Genomic DNA, 23,868 nt, shown 5'->3' with positions numbered 1-23,868 from the left:
TCGCACAGTGTGCTCAAATTCTCTCGGATGAGGAAAGATGGAGAAATTTTTTTTTTTCGCAATCTACTCCATTCTGTAAGTAAATGGAAATTGGTCTGCACTCAGAAGTTATCCAAGTGCAGTCTGATGGTTTCCACGGACTTATTGACTTGCAAGACAGAGTGTGATCAGAATATTGGATCAAACACGGACATATAGCAATTATTTTCTTAAACCGGCATGGTCCGCAGAAAAAAAATCTGACATGTGCACAGACCCATAGAATAACATTAGTCAGAGTGCGATCTGATGTTTCGTCAGATAGCACTCGGACCGAAAATACAGCAATGTGCACAAGCCCCAAGAATAGGTCAACAATGTCAGACTGGACAAGGTTGCACACCCAGCATCCTCACCAATCGTCTGTTTGCAGCCGGATGCACACAGTATGCAGAACCAGAATAGCACAGATCCATACACTGTGTAGCGGCCATTCTTGGATACAGCAGCACGGCTCCCATTCACTTTACTAGGAGCTGGACTGTAATATGAATAAGGAAGACACTAGGGTGGAAGTTCACTAATGAGAAGATTATGGGGTAACCTAAAGTCAACTCTCAAACCAATCGACCAAAATAAGCAGAAGGATGGTGCACACAAGGACATGTGTCACAGATCACAAAGGGGCATTTTGCATATTAACTAGAAAATATCAAAATAACAATGAACGCATTTGTTTAACCACAAATGTAGTAATCTCATCAATTTAGGAGTTATCTACTCAATTTTTTAGTACCATCTCTTGCCAAGGAAACATTAGAACATGTTCACACAAATGCATCTCTCATTAAAAAGAAAGGGCCTAAAATAAAGCTTACCACAAGAGAAATTTCCAGCTCCTTTGAAACGTTGTAATCAACCTTTTCCAGGATGATATCAATATCCAACACAATGTCACATGAGCCACGGGAGAAATTTGATTTCAGGTCAAAGAACTTTAGGAACAAAATAAGTAGTAGTTGTAAATCAACAGCTAAATACATCCAGAAATGAGTAACAAAGCAGAGTAAAGGGGCCCTTACACAATGGATAGTTCTGCTGGCAGCCATCTCTCCTGACTCCTCCAGTGAGAGAGTGGAGGGTGGTGGTTTATCTTGTCCAGAATAAAAGGATCAGCAGTCCGAAATTAGACATGCTCGATCCTTATCCCCTCCACATCAGTGGGGAAGAGTAAGGAGGCCCTCATATACATTAGATGGCGGTCAACATTGGCAGGTTAGTCTAATGTGTTTGGGGGCATTAACGCTACAGATCAGTAATCCGCAACTTTTGTCACTCAAGCGGTTGTGAAACTACAGCTCCCATAATTGGTCTGAAAGTCGCCTTACAATGGATGCTGGGAATTAGGGTAAGGCCAGACGTAGCATTCACATCAGGCCTGTGGTACAGCCGCAACATGACCAGCTGTGACTATAGTTTCCAAATTACAGGACTATTTTGTGGGAAAAGCCGCTGTTCTTCCTGCACAATCAAATCATTGCTTAATAGGCAATTTGGAAGTCACAACCACACCTGGCCGCTGTAGTCCTCAGCCGCAGAGTGCCATTTCTTGCCTTACTCTTGGGGTCCTTTCACGTGAGCATATGCCCTTAGTGAGCGCCAATCAACATTCGCTTACCAACGCTTAACTGAGTTTCAGACTTTATTCACATATTGAAAATCGCATTATGGGTTTTTCTTTCTGCAATCGCAGCAAAAACATAACATTTTTAAAAACTGTAAAACCATTGTGGTTCTACCGTAATCGCAAAAAATAAAACCCCAAAACAGCTCAAAAGTGTGAACGCAGCTTTACGGATCTTTTTTTTTTTTTTTTTTCAAACAGAAAAAAACATTGTTTTAGTGTGCTGGACCCATTTTTGGTTAGTGTGTCAGTTTTTACTTTGCTGTTCGTATTGTACTGGGAGAAGCAGACAGATGATAATTTGGGATCGTTTTTTTTTCATGTGGCCATTCGGATCAAAGTAGGGATTCTGTGATTAAGCATAAAAAGAATGGATGGTGCAAGTAAAAAAAATATTGATGTTTGAAAGAGCCATTACTTGTTGCAGCTATTGTGACGGTTTTCATAGGTGTGATCAGTAATTCCCTCTTCTCTCAGTGTGTATATCACTGTTGGCAGCACATGTTCTCTTTACATTAAGAAAAATGCTGCCGACAAATTATATGCCTGCATAAATCGAGCAAATTATTATGTCATTCAGCTGCTGGGCATGTATCACTGCACAATGATCAGCAGTGAATGTTCATACAACAATTACACAGGCCATCATCTCAACAAGTCTGCCTCCTACTGACACCAAGCTAAACTGAGTAGCTTGTTTGTTAGTAGGAGACAACTTTTTTTATTCATTGTAATTCTTAGGCTATGTGCCCATGATGCAGAAATGAAGAGGAAAATTTCCGCTTCATTTCTGCATGTCCTTGCCTGGAAAAACGCATGCGGAATTTCATATGTGCATCGTGGGCATGCACCCTTAGGGCTCTTTCACACATCAGTGTGTCCGGTACGTGTGGTGACAGTTTCCACATGTACTGGAGACACTGACACAGGTAGACCCATTCTAATCTATGGGTCTGTGCAAGTCAGTGTGTTTCCACAGACCGTGTGTCGTTGGGCTCCACACGCTAACCACACACGGATGACATCTGTGTGTCATCAGTGTGATATGTACTGGCACCTGGGAAATCAGCTGTACAGTTAATGCTGTTCCCAAGCGCCGGGTGCTGAACGCTGCCCTCATCAATGTCCCTTGCTCGCGCTGTGATCAGCATGAGCAAGGGACAATGTTGGGAGTAGTAGTCTGCTCCCGCAGTGTCCATGTGTAAAAATAAGAATAAAATCCTTATACTCACCTGTCCGGAGATGTCCCCCGCTGTAATCTTTTGACGCCGAGGAGCCGGGGAGAATGAGCCGCTCCAGCGAGCGGGCCCCGGAGTTGCGCTGAGCTCAGGAGCGGTGTCCTGTCACTCAGTGAGCTCCGCTCAGTGCAGGGCCCCGCTCACTGGAGCGGCTCATTCTCCCTGGCGTGAATAGTCAGAATTACAGCGAGGGACATCTCCAGACAGGTTAATAAGGATATTATTTTATTCTTATTTTTACAAATGGACACTGCGGGAGCAGACACTACTCCCAACACTGTCCCTTGCTCGTGCTGATCACAGAGCAAGGAACAATGATGAGGGCAGCGTTCAGCACGCAGCGCTTGGGAACAGCACTAACTGTTCTGCTGATTCCCATTCGCCGGTACATGTGCTCCTGATGTGGCACACGGTTGCCACACACGGACACTGATTTCTCCGGTACGGGTTCTTCCGGTAGTGGAAAAATTAAGACCAGTGAAACCGGCCTTAGTGTCAGCCTCCTGGTGGCAGCAGCGTACACCCATGGTCTCCCGTGTCCTCCAATGACGCAACTGAGAAAAACGATTATAGAAAATAAGCCATTACATAAAATGGTACTATAAAACAGTTAACTGGGAAACTCAGGTCAGTTTGTTTCTCTAACCTGTCGATTTACTAAATTATTCAGATATTTTAATTGACAAGACGATGACCAAATACATTCGGGCCACTGATCAGAAACAGGCCAAAATGGCAGTGTTACATATCCCAAACTCTAAAATCAATAATTAAGAAGCAGAGATCGAGAAGTCAAAAAAGTAATAATAATGCAGAGGGACAACAGGAAAAGGACAATAACTATAGTGGCAATTTCTACTATCGTTAACCATCATTCATTTCAATAGTTTTGGCAAGTATACCTTTTGGATGTTAGCCAACCATGTAGCCAGAAGGCCCAGAGAGCTGTCAGTGTCACGTCTGAGAGTTTTGAATTTCTCCAATTTTGCCTGTTTCCAATTATAAAACTCCTGGAATCCAGCATCCGAATCCTCACAGTCACAAGATGCTCCATACACAACTTCAAGGGAATTCAGAAGTAACTGTGTGGAGACAAAGGAAAGAAAAGTATGGATCAGCACCAGTGACCAGGGGTACGAAGAATTCCAGTGCAAGGGTAAGTATTTATTGAAGACATTTTTGCATCAAAAACGCATCTCTTGGCAGGTAAAATGTTGCATAAAAAACACGCACTTTTGATGAATTTTTTAGGCAGAGTTTTTCCCTCAGACACCAAAAATTAAGATGGTTATGCTTTATTTTAAAAATCAATAGTACACATGAAAATAAGCAACCTTGTAATATATCTTATCAAAGAAATCTGCTTCTTTCTCTGCCAAAATTCATCAGTCATTATCAAAATTCCCAATTCTGAGGTAAAATCTGTAGTCAGTGAAAACAGACTTTCCCATTACTGAGATAGGAGATGGCAGCTAATCTTACAACATAAAGAGCTTAATGTTGAGGAGAGTTCGCTTTACCGTATATACTCGAGTATAAGCCGACTTTTTCAGCACATTTTTTGTGCTGAAAAAGCCCCCCCTCGGCTTATACTCAAGTATATACATTCCAGTAGTGGATAGTGGTGGGGGGAGTTGCTTGTAAAGCGTGGAACAGGGCACACAAAGTAGCTGGCTGCTGCAGCTACCATCTGTGCCCGCTGCTAAAGGTAAATGAATATTCACTCTTCTCCACGTCCATGGGAGTGGAGAGGAGTGAATATTCATATCTTTAATAGCGGGCACACACTGTCAGCAGCGCCACAGCGGCTCAGCGATCCTCCGTGCCCACTATTAGAGAATATGAATATTCACGCTCATCCACTCCCATGGGCGTGGAGAAGAGTGAATATTCATTCTTTTTAGTAGCGGGCATGGAGGAGCGCTGAGCTGCAGCCGGAGCAGCACTGCTGACAGCGCTATTAAAGAAATTAATATTCACTCCTCTCCACTCCCATGGGCGTGGAGAGGAGTGAATAACCCCGCAGCTCATCTCGGCGTCTGATGGTGCACAGCAGTGATGTCATGCGCTGCTCAGATGCTGACATGAGCTGCTGGCAGAACAGGACGCAGCGCTGGAGCAAAGCAGAGGGGAGTTAGGTGAGTAAGAGTGTTTATTTTTTTCATGTGTGCAGTGATGGGGGGGTTGCCATGTATACCAGGATAGGAGGGCCATACATACCAGGATTGAGGATGACAGGGCCATGCATACAAGGATGGGGGCCATTCTTACCAGAATGGGGAGCATGCATACCAGAATTGGGGATAAGGAGGGCCAGGCATACCAAGATTGGGGATGATGGGGCCATGTATACCAGGATTGGGGTTGAGTGGGCAATGCATACCAGGATGGGGAAATTTACCAGTAGCTACTGCATTTCCCACCCTAGGCTTATACTCGAGTCAATAAGTTTTCCCAGTTTTTATGGTAAAATGAGGTGCCTCGGCTTATACTCGAGTATATATGGTACTCTGGCTCTGCCATTACCAACACAGCTTCTACTGATCTGTTCTTTTCTGGTTAACTCTAAACTTAATACTACAACACAGAATCAACCTGCTTATGAAATACGTATTTAAATGCAGGAAATCCAGAAATGTAATTAGGTTTTTTTTTTTTAATTGGAAGTGGTTCCGAAATATGAAGTTTTATTAAGGGATTACCATTGTACAATAATGCATGTGTAGGGTGCTTTGTATATTATACACTGCACCTATTTGCCCTTGTTTTTATAAACACTTCCGTAATGCCATTTTCTAATTTATTAATTATGAAAACTTTGTTGTTTATCGTGTAAAAAGGCTGAAAGTAAATAGACATGGGTAATTTGAGTTAGGTTTTATTATGTACAGCACACATTTCTAGCTTTTGAAACGTATTTGTTTCGGAACTCGAGCTGTTAGTATGGATCTAATTCTATGTTCATGGGAGGAGGAGGGAGGAGCTACATCAGCTACTCCACAAGCTCCCTACAAAATGTGGGGGAAAGGTGGGGGGGGGGTGGCGGAAATTGGTACCTAAACAAAAGCCCACCACACCAAATCATGCTGCTTAAATGCCACTGTCAGCAATTGTCAATTTTTATTTTTAACTTTTTTTTTGTTCATTTCACAGTAGCAATTTGGACTATTGTCCGCTCCATTACATAAATGGAAGAAAACAGGAAAAACACCAAGTGGGATGATTACTTTCACAAGACAACATATATAATAATACAATCTTAAAGAGTTCCTGGCAGCTCTTATGACAGGTCCATTTTAGTGAATAATTTAACAACTTGTGAAATAATTCTGCAGCATCTTTTCTTAGAAATCCTCATTGTGCCGTTTTTCTAGTATTCATCCTAAAAATGCATGAAAATATTGACAACTGGGTGTTGCCATTCCGAGAGGGGCAGAGGGGGAGATGGGGGAAAGAGGGAGGAATAAGAATGAGAGGAGGAGTGGGGAGAAAGAGGAGGTGGAGAAGTGGAAAGGGGGAGGTGAGAAATTTTTTTTTTGGAGGAATCGCAGTAGATCGGCACATTGTATAGGTCCAAGAAATTACGTTCTAGAATTTTTTCTTGGGGAACACGCGTAATAACTCAGACACATGGAAAAAGCCAAAAATTCCTCTTTAAATCTGTATTAAATGTTGATTGAATAACAAAAGTAAAATATACTTAACTATCAAAGTTACAAAATAACAGAAAAAAATGTATTCTTTATCCAAGTATTATCATTTCTGGAGTTTTTAAATTACTGTTCAACTCGTTAAATTCATACCTGAAGATTTGCGAGCCTCGATACAAGTGGCAACTGGTCAACCTCAATAACAAAGGCTTCTACTGAAGAATTTAGCTGTTCTTTAATTTTGTTCCGTCTGTCAATTATCAAGTCGAGTTCAACCTGAGTTAATAGATTATGCATTATGAAGAATATGTAAAAATATAAATTAATGTATTAGCAGTTTAAGAGATGTCCCATGTGGACGAATCATGGCCTGGATTTTCAGCCTAAAGTTTTGTTGTAGGAAATGGAGACCGAGACAAAGGGAAGTTAAGTGGGACTGAGGACTTGGATTGGCCGGTTTCAAAAGGAAAGTGTAAAGTCCCTTTATGCGATTGCAGACTGTCAAATCTTGACAGAGTATGATGAACACACCATGTGGAAGGGCAGGCATGTCTTTATGCGGTTATGTGACAGCATGCATGTCTTTTGCGGTCATGTACAGACTAGACTCTTGCTCTTCTCTCACTTCTCTTGATAGAAGCCTGTTGAGACTAGTTATTGGACATGTGACCACAAAAATGCAAATCAGATACATGCAGCTTTCATCTCGGGGCACAGCAAGAGGCATTTGTAACACAAACCTCTGCTCCACACAGTAGATGCCAGCAGTGAGATCAGTGAGGACACCAGAGCTGTGTGTCATTACACTTCTCACACAGAGAAAGCTGGTTCTATGATTCTCTAAGGGAGTCTTTTTTTTTTTTACCCCTTCACGACATCTCCGACTTATGATTGGTCATAGTCATGCAGTGGAAAAAGTCATCAAACCCCAGAGATGAAATGCTGCTATCGCTCCCTTGGCCTTAGTATAAGTTAGAATCTAAACTTTAATAGATATCATCTCCACAATGGAGATTAGAAAGTTAAAAAAAAATGTATTCAGCTCTGAAGCCACTATTCCAAGATATGCCTAGTTTATCATGCTAAAACTGGTTAAAGGTCCTCTTTAAATAGGAAGCGTTAAGATAATGTGCGCAACCTGCTTGTAAATAAGCACAAGTGACTCAGTATATCCCTATACAACTGGAGCACTACTATGGAGACGAGAATTGTGTAACACAGTAAACGAAAAGCAGAAACTGAAGAATGACATTATAAACCAATAAAATCTGTTGGTATCAGTTAGAAGATGAATTTGCTCTTTTATATCCTTTACAACTAAAAGTCAAGATGCCTGTGTGAACAGTGCCTAATACACCTAGGATAGCTGGTATACTAGTACACTATAGGATTAGTTGCAAAAGATCTTTACTGTATGCCATAAAAAATGCATTAAGCAGCTACTACTAATCAAAGGGACAGGCGAATCTTACAAATTTATTGCCATAAATTTGATACCCACTTCCATCTGGAGAATGGGGCCTTCTGCTCATCACTGTTAGTGGAGGGCGCACTTCGCTACATCCATTTGTATTGAAGCTCCAAATATCGTAAAGAGGGGCAATGTACGTACCCCTATTCACTGACAGCGACAAATGACAAGGCCCTGTTCTCAAGATAGTCTGGGACCCATGTATTGCATTTCCAATATGGCTATGCCATAAATGTACAAGATCGGGAATACCCCAACAACTAGATTTTAACTACTGTATGTGTGGTAAGATTTATGTTGGCTTTAGAATGCAAAAAATATAATATACAAAAAAAAAAAGTGTCAGACATGGGCGCTTATCACTTTCATTGGACCCATATCACAAGAAACATTTTTCTTTTTTTTGTATTCATATGTAATATGCAGTGGTGCATAAAGTTTTGAGACTGACGCAAATTTTGGTTTTCACAAAGCTTGCCACTTCGATGTTTTTAGATATTTTAGTCGGATGTTTCTGTGGTTACTGAAGTACAATTATAAGCATTTCACTTTCATTGACAAATACATCGAGTTTATGCAAAGACTCAATGCTTTCGGTGCTGACCTCAATTTTTCAAGCCTTCTGCAATTCACCCTCCCAGATGAATACGAGCTTCGGGGCAAAATCCTGCCAGATGATAGCCCATTCTTGCCTAATCAGTGATTGGAGTTTATCACAAATTTCTGTGTTCTTGTTTGTCCACTAGCATTTTGAGGATTGACCACAGGTTCTCAAAAGGGATTGAGATCTGGAGAGTTTCCTGGCCATGGACCAAAAATTTCAATGCTTTGTTCGCCGAGCCATTTTGTCATCACTTTTGCCTTGTGACAAGGTCTCCATCATACTGGAAAAAGCAATGTTCATCACCAAATTGCTCATGGCTGGTTGGGAGAAATTGCTCTAGGAGAATGTTTAGATAACATTCTGTATTCATTGCAGTGTTTTTAGGCAAAATTGTGAGTGAGCCCACTAACTTGTATGAAAAGCCCCCACACATGAATGGTCTCCGGATGCTTTACAGTCACGGTAGCGCTTACTTTTTCTTCTTCAGGAATTCATTCTTTCAGATGTCCCAAAGAGTCTGAAATGGGCTTCATCAGAGAAAATAACTTTACCGCAGTCCTCTGTAGTCTGGTCCCTGTACTTCCTGCAGAAGGTCAGTCTGTCTTTAATGTTTTTCTTAGAAAGAGGCGACTACTTTGCTATTATTCTTGACAGCAGGACAGCCTCCGAAAGACTGTGCCCACTGTGCGTGCACACATGCACTGACAATTGTGTAGACCGTGTACCGGGGTGGTCTCTCTCAGAATACAGTGGGCCGAGGACAAAGAACATGACCAGGTAATTTGTTAAGAAACTAATTTTTACTAACAACTAAAACAGCGTTACCCCAGAAACGCAAGAAAGAAACACAAATATCACACACACCTAGCCCAGATCAGCTAGGACCCCTGCGCTGCACAACCGATAGAACATACTGGGCCTATCAGATACACAATAATTGGCTTAACCTGTGGTTATGTCTAATGCGGTAACCGGGAGTTACCCATAGCAAGGGTATAATTAGATGAGTGCAAGAGGCGGCCCCTGCAGTGGTGCAGCGCAGAGATTCACAAACTTAACAATTCTCTAAAATTATAACTCATTTATGCTCTCTATACACAAGCTCACCCACTGAGGGGAGTATCTAGCGAATATTCACACAGCCCTATTAGCAAACAATGTGTGTAAATGAGAATTTATGTTTGGCGCCAAATTCTCTCTACAGACAGCATGCATATGCCCAACGGGATCCCTGTGGTGGGGCCTGAGCTCAGGACTTAGCGACCGTTAACGGATCACTGAAAAGGCTGTCTGATTGTCCGAACGGTCGTTTAGCTGGGAGACCGTGGATCCTGGGCTTGTCACCTGAAGCGCAGTTTTAGCCTGACAGGCTAGCAAAAGACCATTCACGTCACAGCCGATGCTTTTGGGAGGAATTCAACTCTGCATTCAACCGTAGTCGTCACCTCAACGTGTTTCTTCTTCTTTGACAGGAATTACAGGAACAATATGTCTCTAACAGGAACCCTCTCACATCTGTCTCTATTCACTGTCTCTTACAACTGCGCTCAAAAATGGCCGCCTTCAACCCTCAAAAATCCTTCAGTTCTCAACTGTCACTTAAGGCGGCTTAAACCGGTTATTTTCCTGTGTGCCAACTGTGTGTGCCAACTGACACACAGGTGACAGTAGTATGATTGAGCAAATCGCTGCCATCTAATGGCCAAAACCCAATAACATCTCTTATGTTTATACATGTAACACATCTGGTAAACACCTTTCATGTTTAGAACATCTTTTATGTTTACACAGGTAATCATATCTAGTAAAATAGCTTTAGATGGGAGTGGAGTGGGAATCTTCAACCACTCCCTCACACTTGCCTGCCGCCATTCCAGAGCAAACTCTGCGCGGGTGTCGAACCGATCCCATAGTTGAATCCTCTTTAGGAATGAATCCTCTTTAGGATTCTGGCATTTGCTGGATGTTCTTGGGCGCCCGGAAGCCTTCTTCACAGCCACCGAACCCTTCTCTTTGAATGGGGCTTTTGTGGTCAAGTTAATTTTCATGGAAAGGAATGATTTTGCAATTCATCTGACCACTCTTCAGAATCTAGAGTTAAAATGAACCTAACAGCTGATACATGCTTCCCGTGCATCAGGCAGCATGTAACAGACACTGGCTGCATGATCTCAGCCAGGTAGGTTGGTCTCCGCAGCATTTCAGACATACCTGGCTGAGATCGTACTACAGCCAATGTTTAATACTTGCTGTCCGTGGGTTGGACAGCATGAACCAGCTGTCAGGATCACTTTAATGCAAATTGCCACTATAAAAACTGAAACCGCAATCTTTGTAAAAACCAAGATTTGTTTGACTCATAACTTTTGGCCATGACTGTACAAAGAAGTATTTCTAGGATAGTATAAAAAATTAAAAGTGAAATTAGTAATACATTTTATTTTCCAAATTCTCCTCTTTCCACTAGTCTGAGGAGACAAAGCAAAGTAAAATATCCTAAGCAATATTAAGAACCTCACTGTCATTTGTAATTTATTATATTAATATCCTAAAATTATTTTTTCACATTTTTAACCACTGGTTATTTCGGTAGAATAACATATCTAGCATTACAGTAAATTTTTCTTTCAGTGGAAACTGGAATGGGTCATCAGAAAATGACCTATTGTTTAAATCAGGCTTTTATTTTAAGTGTATTTATTTTTTATTTCTTAAGACTTCTGGCAATTTATTAAATCGCAATCTATATTTAAAACAAAAGAAATAATCTTGCAATTTTCACACCAATTCTAGACTCATACTTCCTGTTTTTTTCATGAAAGCCACATGGTATTAAACAGCAACAGAATGACTACGACCCTACTATTTTGTATTGAAGCATGTAAGGAGTATGCTGTGTATAGATTAAGGTCTTTGTGAAGAGAAGGGGAGCAGGTGATCTATGAGATCGCCTATAGTGGATGGTAGATCCTGATTTACCGTATTTTCCGCACCATAAGACACACTTTTTTTCCCGCAAATTTGGGTGGAAAATGGGGGGTGCGTGTTATGGTCCGAACGTACCGAGAGTTGCTGTGGTGGTGGAGCGGGATCGTAGGAAGCAGAGCCCTCCATTCCCTCCCTCAGGTGCCCGTTGGCGGCAGCAGAAGAGGTGAGATGATGCGGGGCCGGTGTCTGGCTGCAGGCAGTGAGGCAGAGCGGCGAGCGCTGCTTTCCGGTGGCCGCGGCCATCTTCCTGAAGAAGTGATCTACAGGAAAATGGCCGCAGAGATCCCAGCCTGCATATGCGCCGGCTCAGGCGGCCATTTTCCTGTAGATCACAGCTTCAGAAAGATGGCCGCAGCCACCAGAAAACAATGCATGCCGCTCTGCCTCACCACCTGCAGCATCTCACCTCTTCTGCTGCTGCCAGGTTCCTGAGGGAGGGAACAGAGGGCCCTGCTTCCTACGATCCTGCTCCACCAGCACCGCAACACCTCAATGGCAACAGGTAACTATAATTATTAAAATTATACGATCAACAGATTTCCATTATGAAGTCCACTTGGAAAAATCAGTCCCCACGTGCATCAATGGTGTAAACCAGCTTCCCCAGGGCTGATAACCAATTTAAAAATTCATAAAAGATAAGTTGGTGAAGTAACTGGTTGTGTAATATTTCTAAATGATTATATCTTGGGTTTTTTGGAATTTGTTGGACCATATTAGATTGTGTTCAAAAGTAGTTCTGTTTAATAGAGATATCGTTCCATGTAAATATTTGGTAATCCATACGAGAGTGTATTAGGATTAACTATTGGTCCACGTGACTCAACATAAGCAACACAAAGACATTGTTACGTGGTCAAATGATGGCATGCACACTATTGCCCAAGCTACCATTGAAATGTGTTGAACATTAGTGAACCCACTCATGCACACTGTCTCTGCCTCAGATAGATATTAAAAGGTTAGGTCGTTACCACTAATCTTACAAGACGAGATGTGTTATATGTAATTGGGTGCTGGATCACCCAGGGTCCGCAGCATTCCTCCACTTCCGCTGGCTTCCTGAGGGACCTGCCTCCTGTGACCCCCCCCCCCCCAGGTAAGATACCTATATACTGTACCTATTCAGACTATAAGACGGACCCCCATCTTATAAAAACATTTAATTTATTTTTTATTTTCCACCCCAAAATTTGGCGTGCATCTTATAGCATGAAAAATACGGTAGTTGCTGTAATGTCTGAAATGACAGACTGCTTAAAACTGTTCTGTAAAGATAAAAAAGATGGATTTTGGTAAGACCTTACCTGTAAAATCCTTTTCAGCGAAGGAAGGAAGGGAGAGACAGATCCATTACTAGTGGGTAGGCAGAGCCCCACAGGATAGTTCACCTCAGATTAGAAAAAGTGACGACCGGCCCCTCCAGCTTAGGCTCCTCCTACTCCCATGTCCTTCAGTCCGTACACAAGCTAAGGAAGAGCAGACAACACCAGCGGAACAACACAACCCCTTCCGAAAATTCAGAAATGCGAGAGAACAGGTTATGCATATAACAGAAAAAACATCACAGGCACTACTCACTGGACCTGACAACTGCGATGAGCTGGCAATGCTGGAACAGAGCCCTAGCGCGCCGACCCCTGCCCAGATGACCGCCATCAGAGAGGAGTCGCGCCGCATCTAGAAAACAATAATACACTTCTGCCATGGGAGGGTGCTGTGTCTCCCTTCCTTCGCTGAAAAGGATTTTACAGGTAAGGTCTTACCAAAATCCGTCTTTCAGCAGCAGAAGGGAAGGAAGGGAGACACAGATCCATTACTGGTGGGACGTCCCAAAGCAGTCCAGAACTCAAGGGTGGGAAACAGTGGCAGAATCACCAACACCCCAACAACTTAGTCAAGCGCGCAACAAGCGCCAAAACTAGATAAAAGAGATAACCTAAACCACCGCCGCCTGCAGGACCCTGCGTCCCAAGGCCGCATCGGCGGAAGCACTCACGTCCACTTTATAAAATTTAGTAAAAGTGTGAACGGAGCGCCAGGTAGCCGCCCGGCAGAGCTGCGCTGCCGAGGCCCCCTGCTGAAAAGCCCACGACGAACCAACAGCTCTCGTGGAATGAGCTCGAACCTTAACCGGACAAGGCTCGCCCTTGAGCCGGTACGCTTCCAGGATAGCCGAACGTATCCACCGAGCTATAGTGTCCTTGGAGGCCCGCTGACCACGCCGACGACCAGCAGGAATCACAAAAAGAGAGTCCGACTTCCGAAACCCTTGCGTGATTGAAAGATAGAACTTCAAAGCCCGCACCAAATCCAACGAGTGCAAGGCACACTCCTTTGGACTTTTCGGATTCGGACAGAGGGAGGGCAACACGATGTCCTGATTGACGTGGAAACGCGACACCACTTTAGGCAGAAAATCGCAACGGGTACGAAGCACCACGCGATCCGAGTGGAACTCCAGAAAAGGGGGCGAGCAAGACAGTGCCGCCAACTCAGAAACCCTTCTCAAAGAGGTGACCGCCACCAGGAAGGCCACCTTCCAAGTAAGTAAAGCATAGCTGAATCCATAGGCTCAAAACGGCCCATGCTGAAGAGCCTCCAAGACTAGATTGAGCCGCCAAGGAGCCACAAACGCCCTCCGAGGCGGAAAGACGTGCAACCCCGCGAAAAAACGAGCGCACATCCCTGCGCGAGGCAATAGCCTTCCGAAAAAGCACAGATAGTGCAGATACCTGACCCAGCATTGTACCAACCGCCAGACCCTTGGCCAAACCACATTGCAGAAAAGCCAATAAGTTGGGAATGGAAAAAACCCTCGGGTTCCTTGACGATCCAGAACACCATAAATAGAAGGCCTCCCAAGTTCTGTGATAAATCCTAGTCGTAGCTGGACCTCGGGCCGCCCGCAAGGTGGCAACGACCTCGGCCGAAAACCCATGACGGGTCAAGATCTCGGTCTCAAGTGCCACGCCGTCAAACGAAGAGACTTCAGGTCCGGATGACGAATGGGCCCTTGGGTTAACAGGTCCGGGCGAAGAGGCAGTGGAAACGGAGGCGCCGCCAGAAGAGACACCAGCGTTGAATACCACGCCCTCCGCGGCCAATCCGGCGCCACCAAAATTGCCGGAATTCGTTCGAGTTTGATCCGCCGGATGACCAGAGGAAGCAAGGATACCGGCGGAAACACGTAGATCAGCTCGAACTGGTCCCACGGGGCCACTAGAGCATCTACCGCCACAGCCTCCGGGTCCCTGTACCTGGACATGAACGTCGGAACCCTGGCGTTCAGCCTGGATGCCATCAAATCCACCTGGGGAGTCCCCCAACGGGAGCACAGCAGTGTAAAAACTTCCGAATGAAGACTCCATTCTCCGGGATCCACCTGCTCGCGACTGAGGAAGTCCGCCGTGATATTCAGCACTCTTGGGATGTGAATCGCGGAGGTGGCTGGGACCCTGGACTCGGCCCATACCAGGATCCGAGAGACCTCCATCATGAGTCTGGAACTCCTCGTCCCGCCCTGATGGTTGATATACGCGACCGCTGTCAGATTGTCCGTTTGAATCCGGACCGGCAGACCGCTCAAGGGGACCGTCCAATGTCGGAGGCAGAGAAATATCGCTCTCAACTCCAGGATGTTGATCGGCAGAGACGACTCCTCTGACGACCAGACCCCCTGAACCCAGAGATCGTTCCAAACCCCCCCCCCCCCCCCAGCCAGTCAGGCTGGCATCGGTGGTAAAGACAGACCACCGTGGGAGGAGGAAGGATTTCCCCAGGGATAAAGCCTCCGGACGTAACCACCGTCCAAAAGACTATCGCACCCTGCGGGAGATACCGACACAGCAATCTAGCGAAGCCGGCGATCGGTCCCAACGGGTCAGAATAAGATTTTGGAGACCCCGGGAATGAAATTGTGCAAACGGTACCGCTTCCATTGCTGCCATCAGACCCAGAAGGCGCATACACTTCCGAAGGGACATCCCACGGCGGAGCGCGCAGGGACACCACAGAAGCGGTGTGCGTCTCCGCCAGGGAGCGCCCTGTATCCCCCAGGGCCGGCAGGCTTCTGCGGGGACCTCCTTAGAGTGTACACAGATCTGCCAGGGGAGGGTCAGGGGTCCCAGCAGCGCCGAGACCCCCTGAGACCTCTAGACCACGGGGGGTCCAGGTCTCCGGAGCAAAATAAAAAAATTCTTCTGAGGAGCTGCAAAGGCAGCGACTATCCTCTGCAACCTCAAATTTTTGACTGAAGAACATGGGAGTAGGAGGAGCCTAAGCTGGAGGGGCCGGTCGTCACTTTTTCTAATCTGAGGTGAACTATCCTGTGGGTCTCCGCCTACCCACTAGTAGTGCAAACCTAAAATCAGGCTTCGTGTGAAACGTGCCAGATTTATGATTTTTTTCCTTAACAGTGATATGGAAAGCTAAGAAAAATTGTAAAAAATCAAAATAAAAAGCATTTAACATATTAAACGAAAGGTTATTTTCAGATGACACAGTCAAAAAAAAAAATAATGAGAAATTGATACATCAAAAAGTATTTTTATTCTTACCACATCTGAACATTCTCGAATCATTTCCTGGGCGGTGCTGTATTCTTTCCAGTTCTCCTCTAAAGCATTTAACGAAGACGGAGCAGAGAGTTTTACCTGACTAACAGCCTTAACCGCTTCCAGAAGATCATCAGCAGCAGTCATGTTGCCATTTTTACGTCTGCCAATATATAACAAGTTATCATATGAATACCGCAAAGTGTATAACCCAAACACACTGCATCTCCGTTCATCAGATCCAGCTGACACTCACGTGCAGTTAACAAAAGTCAAGTGCCATTTCTAATAATGAACACATTTTTTAAACCAATTTTATTAAAGGGTTAATCATACATATACACATATATAAATTTGCATACATAATAATATAGGCTGCTTACACAGAGAAAGTAACGCTTTTTTTCTTCTGGACTTTCCTTGATATATTTTCAGTGTAGCTGGTGTATTTATCTTTTTATCATCTTATTATTGTGTTCTAAATTTGTTAATAAAATCATATTACAGTAAGTCTCGCACACTTCTTGATTGTCTGCATTTTTGTGCTAATGAAGACTTAATATAGTGGGCATTTTAAGCTTGTGTTAAAGGAAACCTGTCACCAAGTTTTTCCCCTATGATCTACGGCCACCACCTTTCAGCCCTGTGTTACAGCATTCTGGAATGCCGTCTACAAATCTCCAAAGTGTTGGCTCATGCGCACTACAGTACTTTGCTCCGCCCTCAGCAGGACAGAGAAGTACACCTGCACAGGAGCACGATGTGGAAACACTGTGGATGACGTAGGGACGCGTCATCCACACGAAGCAGAGGAGGACGGCGATCACAAGAAGAGAGGAGGCGCCGGACCTAGACCAACGAAAGTTTTTTTTTTGTTTTTGTTTTCTTGGACGGCGGCTTGGGGACTTATATACAGCACTCCAGAGTGCTGTCACACGGGGCTGATAGGTGGTGGCCATAGGTTGTATGGGAAGAACCTGGTGACAGGTTCTCTTTAAACTGCCCTCAAAGAGCCTGCTACTTGAGTGGAGTGGGCAGTCACCTGAAAGGCAGGCTCCATACCCTTTGAACAGCTACTGTGGCATTGCATGGTGCCAGACTTCACCCGATACTCTTTGTGGTTCCATAGTGTATGTTTGGCAGAAAGAAGTAGCCTGAGAAAGCTGAAATGCATAGAGTACATCCACACTGTGGGGACTGGGAAGGGTGGTGACAAAAATAATAAAAGACAATATCTGGCTTCACAAAGATCCTGGCTTTAGTGGTGTCAAAACACATTCCCAAAAAGGTTAGGTGCCCAGGAGGAGAGGTGGAGGGCTTGTGCTGGTAAATTATTCATCTAAACAGTGATAAGATTCCAACAGTGATCTGAAGGCGTTCCAAGGGCGAGGAAGGGCCATTATGGAAGAGAAGACTGTTGCCAACCCGAATGGGTGAGCCAAGAATTGTAAGTGGTTTGATCAGATTGCAAAAGGAAAGGACCTATTATGGGATTCACAGATAAAGACTTGTACAGAAATATCTCTAAGGCTAGGAATATAATTTGTTGTATCAATGCTAGTTCATTGCTATATCAATGCTAAGTCTATGAGACTTCATCACGAAAAGCCAGACTTGTGTGTAGATTTTTCAAATTTAAGGTTTGTTGTATTGATCCTCGCTTGTCAGAAACAAAGAAAGATTTTGGAATAGAAAAAAACAATTTCTTTCCAGTAATACCAGTACCTCTGTAAGAAAGTTGACACGGAGACAAAAATAAATGGAAGGCTTGGGAAGGAAAGCTAGTGGGAATTTAAAAAGAAAACAAAAAAAAAAAAAAAAAAAACACATTCGGGGCATGGAAGAAAATTACATTTCATAGCCTGTGTACTATTTTGTGAATCCAAAAAGTAGAAGAATTGTTCTGAAAAAGAAGGAACTGCCCCTCTCCACTAGTGTTGGCAAATTTGTGGCCAGCCCTTTGTGCAGAACCAGATATTGAAGGGAGTGAATTTAGGGCATGAAAAGGCCATAACTCACATTGCTAATGGGAAGATCAATATTTGGTCTGGTTTGTGTTACTATTTTAAGAGGACTAGAGCAATTGCACCTTATTTAAGAATCTGATGTATTGGCAAGGATCTGCAAACAGTAAAAAATTAAATGAAACCTATAAGAAACTTTAAACCCATCAAATCATTTATATGACTGTGTAGCCCTTTAAAATATAAGCCAGTCGTTCTCCTTGGGAGCCCAAAGCTCTGATCTAGCTGCGAGAAATCACATTTTGAAGTTTTACTTGCAAGTGCTGTAGAGCGTGATGATGCACTTTTAGCTTCTCAGCCTCACACTGTGTTACCTACCAAGCAGGCTTACCCGGCTGATTGACAGGTCGTTTGCTCTGGTACATAGCCACTGATCAGTCAATCAATCAACCGGATGAGTGTGCTGCTAGGTAGAAAATACAGCGAAAGGTTGAGAAGCTAGAAGTGTATTGTCACCTACCAATATACTTCCACAAAAACTTCTCGTTCCTGGAGCAGCACTTTGGGGTCAATAAAAGGGATCAACTGGCTTATTTTTCAAAGGACTGCATAGTCTTATTAAAGATTTGGGAAGGGGGAATAAAAGTTTGACAGATTCCTTTTAAGGTGCATTTACACGGCACGATTATCAAGAGCGAGCATTGGGTGAAATGATTTTTTCGTCTGCACAAATGATCATCTTTCTCAGCAGCATATCAGCTCGAGTAATTGAACAAAGACCAGCGGCAGTGTTTGCGCACTGTACGATCTATTTTAACTCCTTCAGTCAGCATCTGAAGTAGAGTCAGCATTCGTAAGCAACCAATTATGACCGCCGACTGACAAAGGCATTGCCTTTTGTAATTTTTTTTTAGAGGCTCTGTCAGCAGACCAGCATTAGAGTATTCGAAGACTGGCTATAGAGACACCTGAGGAACACACCAGTAATTTAGTCACATACAGGAAGGCTTTAGGTACTTTGTGCATATTATATTGAGCAATCTCATCTAGCTCCTGAACATGAGCCTAAGTGGCGGTGGTTGGAAGTACTTGAGGAGGATGGGGGGGTAGTCGTGATCAGTGGCTGCAAATATGACAATATAAGCGCCTTGCCAGCACCATATGATGTGGCCGGAGCAAGACATACAGGCTGGACAAGATACGAGCTCTTAGCTGAGGATAATGGGGTGACAGGGAGACGTAACCAGTCCTGTGTTCCCAGCCTATAGGAAAATAAATAGAAGACGTATCAAGGTACTTATCCTGTGGAGAAGTGATAAATGTGGGTCAACACCTTAAAGCAACTTTCCCACTTGAAAATTTTTAAATTTTGAGTATAAAATATTTGTGAAGCACTGCCTAAATGAACAGGACCATAGCTGACTGTGATTATTATTGCTGGGCTGTGACAACCTGGTGTACATTATCCATGTATGTTCACTTTCTACTATGATATCTGTGTATTAGGATCACGCTGTGAGATCACCACTTGCATGGTCGCTGTTGTGTGACATCACCGTGCAGGTTATTTCTATGTAGTGATATTACTGAGTGCATTATTCCTTTGCTAGGACAATGCTGGGTACATTATTCCCCACTATTGCGGAATCACTGAGCATACTGGACTGGGGCCATACTTCAAGTTTTACTATGGGAATCAATGGTTACATTCCCAAGAATGGACAAAAGGAGGGAAAGTGACTGCCAGGTAATCTGAAATTCTGCAATGTAAATTGCCCAAGTCAACTGAACACCAAAATGAAAGCGTCTCACAAAATAAGATCTCACCTAACACCTTTAAGCATTTCAATCTTAGCAGCTAATGCTTTTAACTTGTTCCCTGCTGCAGACTTCAAACTCAATTCCAAGTCATTAATGCTTTGTTCGAAGTACTTCTTCTCATTCTAGAAAAAGAAATAGCATGGTTACATAAAAAAGTGCACCACACCTTAGCTCTCCATTGACTTCTGAGCCTTATTCTAATCCCAAATTAGAGGCATATTAATGTAAATGTGAAAGAAAAGGTATACCTGTGCATTGTTAATGAAGGCACACTAATTAAAGACTATTAAAGGGAATCTGTCACCAGGTTAATGCGATGTAATCCAAGAGAAGCATAATGACAGGGGCAGAGACCCTGATTTCAGCAATGTGTCACTTACTGGGCTATATGCTGCAGTTTTGATACAATCACTGTTTTATCTCCTGAAGATCTCCGAATGCCAAGCTCTGTATAACCCCGCCCACACCACTGATTGGTTGCTTTCTGCGTACATGATGCATAGGGAGCAAGCTACCAATCAGTGGTATGGGCGGAGTTTCAATTTATATAGAATTATTTGAAATATATTCTGCATAAAAAAGGATAAATGCTGTTTGTTCCAACCAATAATGGGAATCGTGTTAATAATCTAGAGCAGCCTTAAGCCAATGTCAATGTATGTCAGGGTCATTTCGGAATTTACAAAATGTCTACAATGAATTCTAGTTTAAAGGGAACCCGTCAGGTCCAGATTCCCTATGTATGTAAAAGCAGAGCATGTTAGATGTGATAACCAGCACATACAGCTCGTGTCCGTCACAGTTGTCATCTGTGAAAGGAGAAAAACAATACAATAACTGCTGCGCTATGCTTTACTTACAAATGTTCCTTTTACTATACTGTAGGTTAGTCCATCTATTTGGTAAATCGGCCCTAATAGGGATATGGAATGAGTATGCAGACGATTTCTTACAAATTTTTAGTAAATCAGATTTTTAAAAAAAAAAACACAAATACCTTATTATCAAGCTCAATTTTTTGGATATGCAGCTCTAGAGCTCTCAGTTTGTGAGAGAGGACCTCCTTATCTTCTTGCAGTTGTCCACATTCATCCAACAGCTGCTTTCTCTCTTCCTTTAATTGCAGGTTCTCATTCTTTAGCTGCTTGTTCTCATCCTTTAGTTTCTCATTTTCCTCTAACCACTTCTTGTCACTTCTCACATCATTAGCATCACTATAAAGGTGATCAACAAGTAGGTAGGTTCACAAGTCATGTACTTGTCATTGGTAATTAAGTATATTTACAAGAGGATCCCATAGTAGAAATCCAAGGCTGACATTCAGATTTCAGCCATGGATGTGCCTGCAGATCCTCATGAGGATTCGCCCTATTTATGATAACTAATAGATGCATTGTGATAATCTGCAGCTGTTCCATGAGGAATCCACAAGAAAAATGAACATTCATACTTTCATGGATGCACCGCATGCAAAAAAAAAAACACGACACTTCATAAAATAAATTTTCCATCTGAATGGGTTATAAAAAAAAAAAAAAAAAAAAACTACTTTTTTGTTAGCAGAAAGAAATAATGGTTGTAAATCGCTTTGATGCAAACCTAGTTGATCCTGTGGTTGTGTAAGGCTGTGTGCCCACGATGCATTTTTAATGCGTTTCTGCAGCTGCGGAAACGCTGCAGAAATGCATTAAAAACGCATGGTAGAAGGGCAGCAATGTTCCCCAATGATAATCCGCATGTGCTGTGCGGATTATCATTGCGGAAAAAAAAGCAGCACTACCAATTATTTTGCGGAAGTGCTGCGTTTTCGCCGCCATTGACTTGCATTAAAACGCGCCAATTCCGCAAGAATGCATCTGTACTTGCGTAATTGGCGCGTTCTAATGTGCGGATGGTACCCAGGTGTAGAGGAGAGGAGAGTCTCATCCACACCCAGGTACCATAAAAAAAAGACTAAAATAAAAAGTAAAGATTATATTCACCTTCCGACGGCCCCCTTCCTGTGCTGGCTGCCGGCAATCGCACAGAACTGAAGGACCTGCGGTGACGTCACAGTCATGTGACGGCAGGTGTTTTCAGTACCGCGATCTGAAGGCAGCCAGCACAGGAGCGCTGCAAGTCTCGGGGGCCATCGGAAGGCAAGTATTAGTTTATTTTTTTATTTTTAACCACTCTCTCGGGTCACACTATATAAATCCATGCCGTTTGCATGGATTTATATAGTGTGACCTAGTTGTCACAAGCACTTTCCAAGTGATGCTAATCGCTTGGAAAGCACTTGTAAATCCACATGCGGAAATGTCAGTGAAGAACGCTTCATTTCCGCATGTCCCTGGCAGGAAAACGCATGTACAATCCGCATGCGTTTTTTTCTGCCAGGGAGATGTAGAAATGTTCAGGAAAAAATCCTGAGCATTTCTGCATCGTGGGCACATAGCCTATTACTGACTTTCATGTTGCTAAAGCACTGTACAAATTTCCTTATGTATGCATTCACCAAAGATCTGCATCACATCCCACTGTGAAGACAGAGTGATACATTGCTTTGAGTACTCCCAAAATCTATGAAGGGGGGGGGGTGCCGCGCTATTGGGCCGCCTAATGCGGTGGTCCGAGGTGTCTTCCCCGCCGGCTGCATTTTGACGCTCCCCGGACTGAGAGTTGGCGTTCCCTGAGACGGCTGTCAAACTGACAGCCGGCTCGCAGAGTGTGCAGCTCGCCGGCTCCCAGAGTCCAGTGATCAATTGTACTCGTGTCTTTCAGACGCAAGTACAATTGAAGCTCTGACAGGCGGGTCAGAGCAACGTCAGCAGCGTGATCAGGTCATGTGATCACGCTGCTGATGTCACTCGCCGGCGCGCACTGGTGGTAAGTGCTCCAGAGCTGAAGACACCAAATATTCACTGTGTAACGTGAGGGTATTTAGTATGTGTGTGTGGGGGGTGGTAAGGTAGGGGTGGGGGAGGCGGTTTAGTGTTTGTGGTGGAACTAAGAGTGGGGAGATTTGGTGTGTGTGGGTAGATTTAGGTTGAGGAGGGGGGGGGGGGGGGAGAGATTGGAGGACACAGTTTGGGGAGCAAGGCAGGGACAGGTGTAGACAATATAGGGAGAGGAAGAAATTTGAAGACACTGAGGAGCAATGGGAGAGAAAGGGGGCATGAGAAAACAGTACGGGAGGATGGGTGCAGACAATATGGTGATTGGAGGATGCGGTGTGGCTCGGCAGGCAGAAAAAGAAAGAGGCGGTGATGGTGCAGACAGTATGGTCAGTGGTGCGGACACAGTATGGGGATGGGTGGGTGCATACACTGTATAGGTAGTCGGGAGATGTGTGAGGGGGCAGTTTGAAGAGTGAGGGGGTAAATATATGAGGAGACAGTATGAGGATGGAGAGGGAAATGTGTGTGGAGACTATTGAGGGTAATAGTGTGAGGAGACAGTATGGTGGGGGGGGAGGGTGAATGGGCACAGAATTGAGACTGAGTAAGGGTGGGGGTGGGGGGTGTAGCATAGGGTGACAGTGTAAAGGCATAGCCATGAGGGGACAGTATGCCAAGGAGGGAGTGTGTCATGAGGGGGCACAGTATAGAGAATGGGCCCTATAGGGGGAACACGATGTGAGAGGACAGTGTGAATAGGGGGTCCAGTATGAAAAGGAGAGGGCAGTGTGGAGAGCATGTACCATAATAGGGACAGTGTGGGGGTCATATTTTGTGCAGGGAATATAGTGAGGGTCAATTATTTATTCGGGGGCTCAGCTTAAGGCAGATATTTTTATTCAGGAGCATTATTCTGACATTGCTATTTTTAAGGGCATTGTGTGGGGATGTGCTGCTGAAGACCGGAGAAGATGGAAGTCTGCAGAGACGAGCGGTGGATGAAAAAAAGTCATCATTGAGTCTGGACAAGATGA

General features: G+C 43.9%; 1 protein-coding gene across 1 annotated transcript in view; it reads right to left on the bottom strand.

The window, feature by feature from the left end:
* Nucleotides 1-23,868, bottom strand: part of STK31 (serine/threonine kinase 31) — a 117,301-nt gene that overhangs the window by 85,344 nt on the left and 8,089 nt on the right. Inside the window, exons 5-10 of the mRNA XM_073676547.1 lie at nucleotides 20,953-21,169; nucleotides 19,962-20,077; nucleotides 16,174-16,333; nucleotides 6,705-6,827; nucleotides 3,804-3,983; nucleotides 858-974 (exon numbers count right to left, since the gene is read on the bottom strand). Of these exons, the coding sequence (XP_073532648.1) occupies nucleotides 858-974; nucleotides 3,804-3,983; nucleotides 6,705-6,827; nucleotides 16,174-16,333; nucleotides 19,962-20,077; nucleotides 20,953-21,169 (913 nt within the window). The remainder of the gene's footprint in view (nucleotides 1-857; nucleotides 975-3,803; nucleotides 3,984-6,704; nucleotides 6,828-16,173; nucleotides 16,334-19,961; nucleotides 20,078-20,952; nucleotides 21,170-23,868) is intronic.

This window comes from Phyllobates terribilis, unplaced genomic scaffold, assembly GCF_046119375.1.
Source record: "Phyllobates terribilis strain yellow unplaced genomic scaffold, ASM4611937v1 Scaffold_4__5_contigs__length_816908805, whole genome shotgun sequence".
Lineage (NCBI taxonomy): Eukaryota > Metazoa > Chordata > Amphibia > Anura > Dendrobatidae > Phyllobates > Phyllobates terribilis.
The sequence above is the reverse complement of the archived record's forward strand: the minus strand, read 5'-3'. Positions and strand labels throughout refer to the sequence as shown.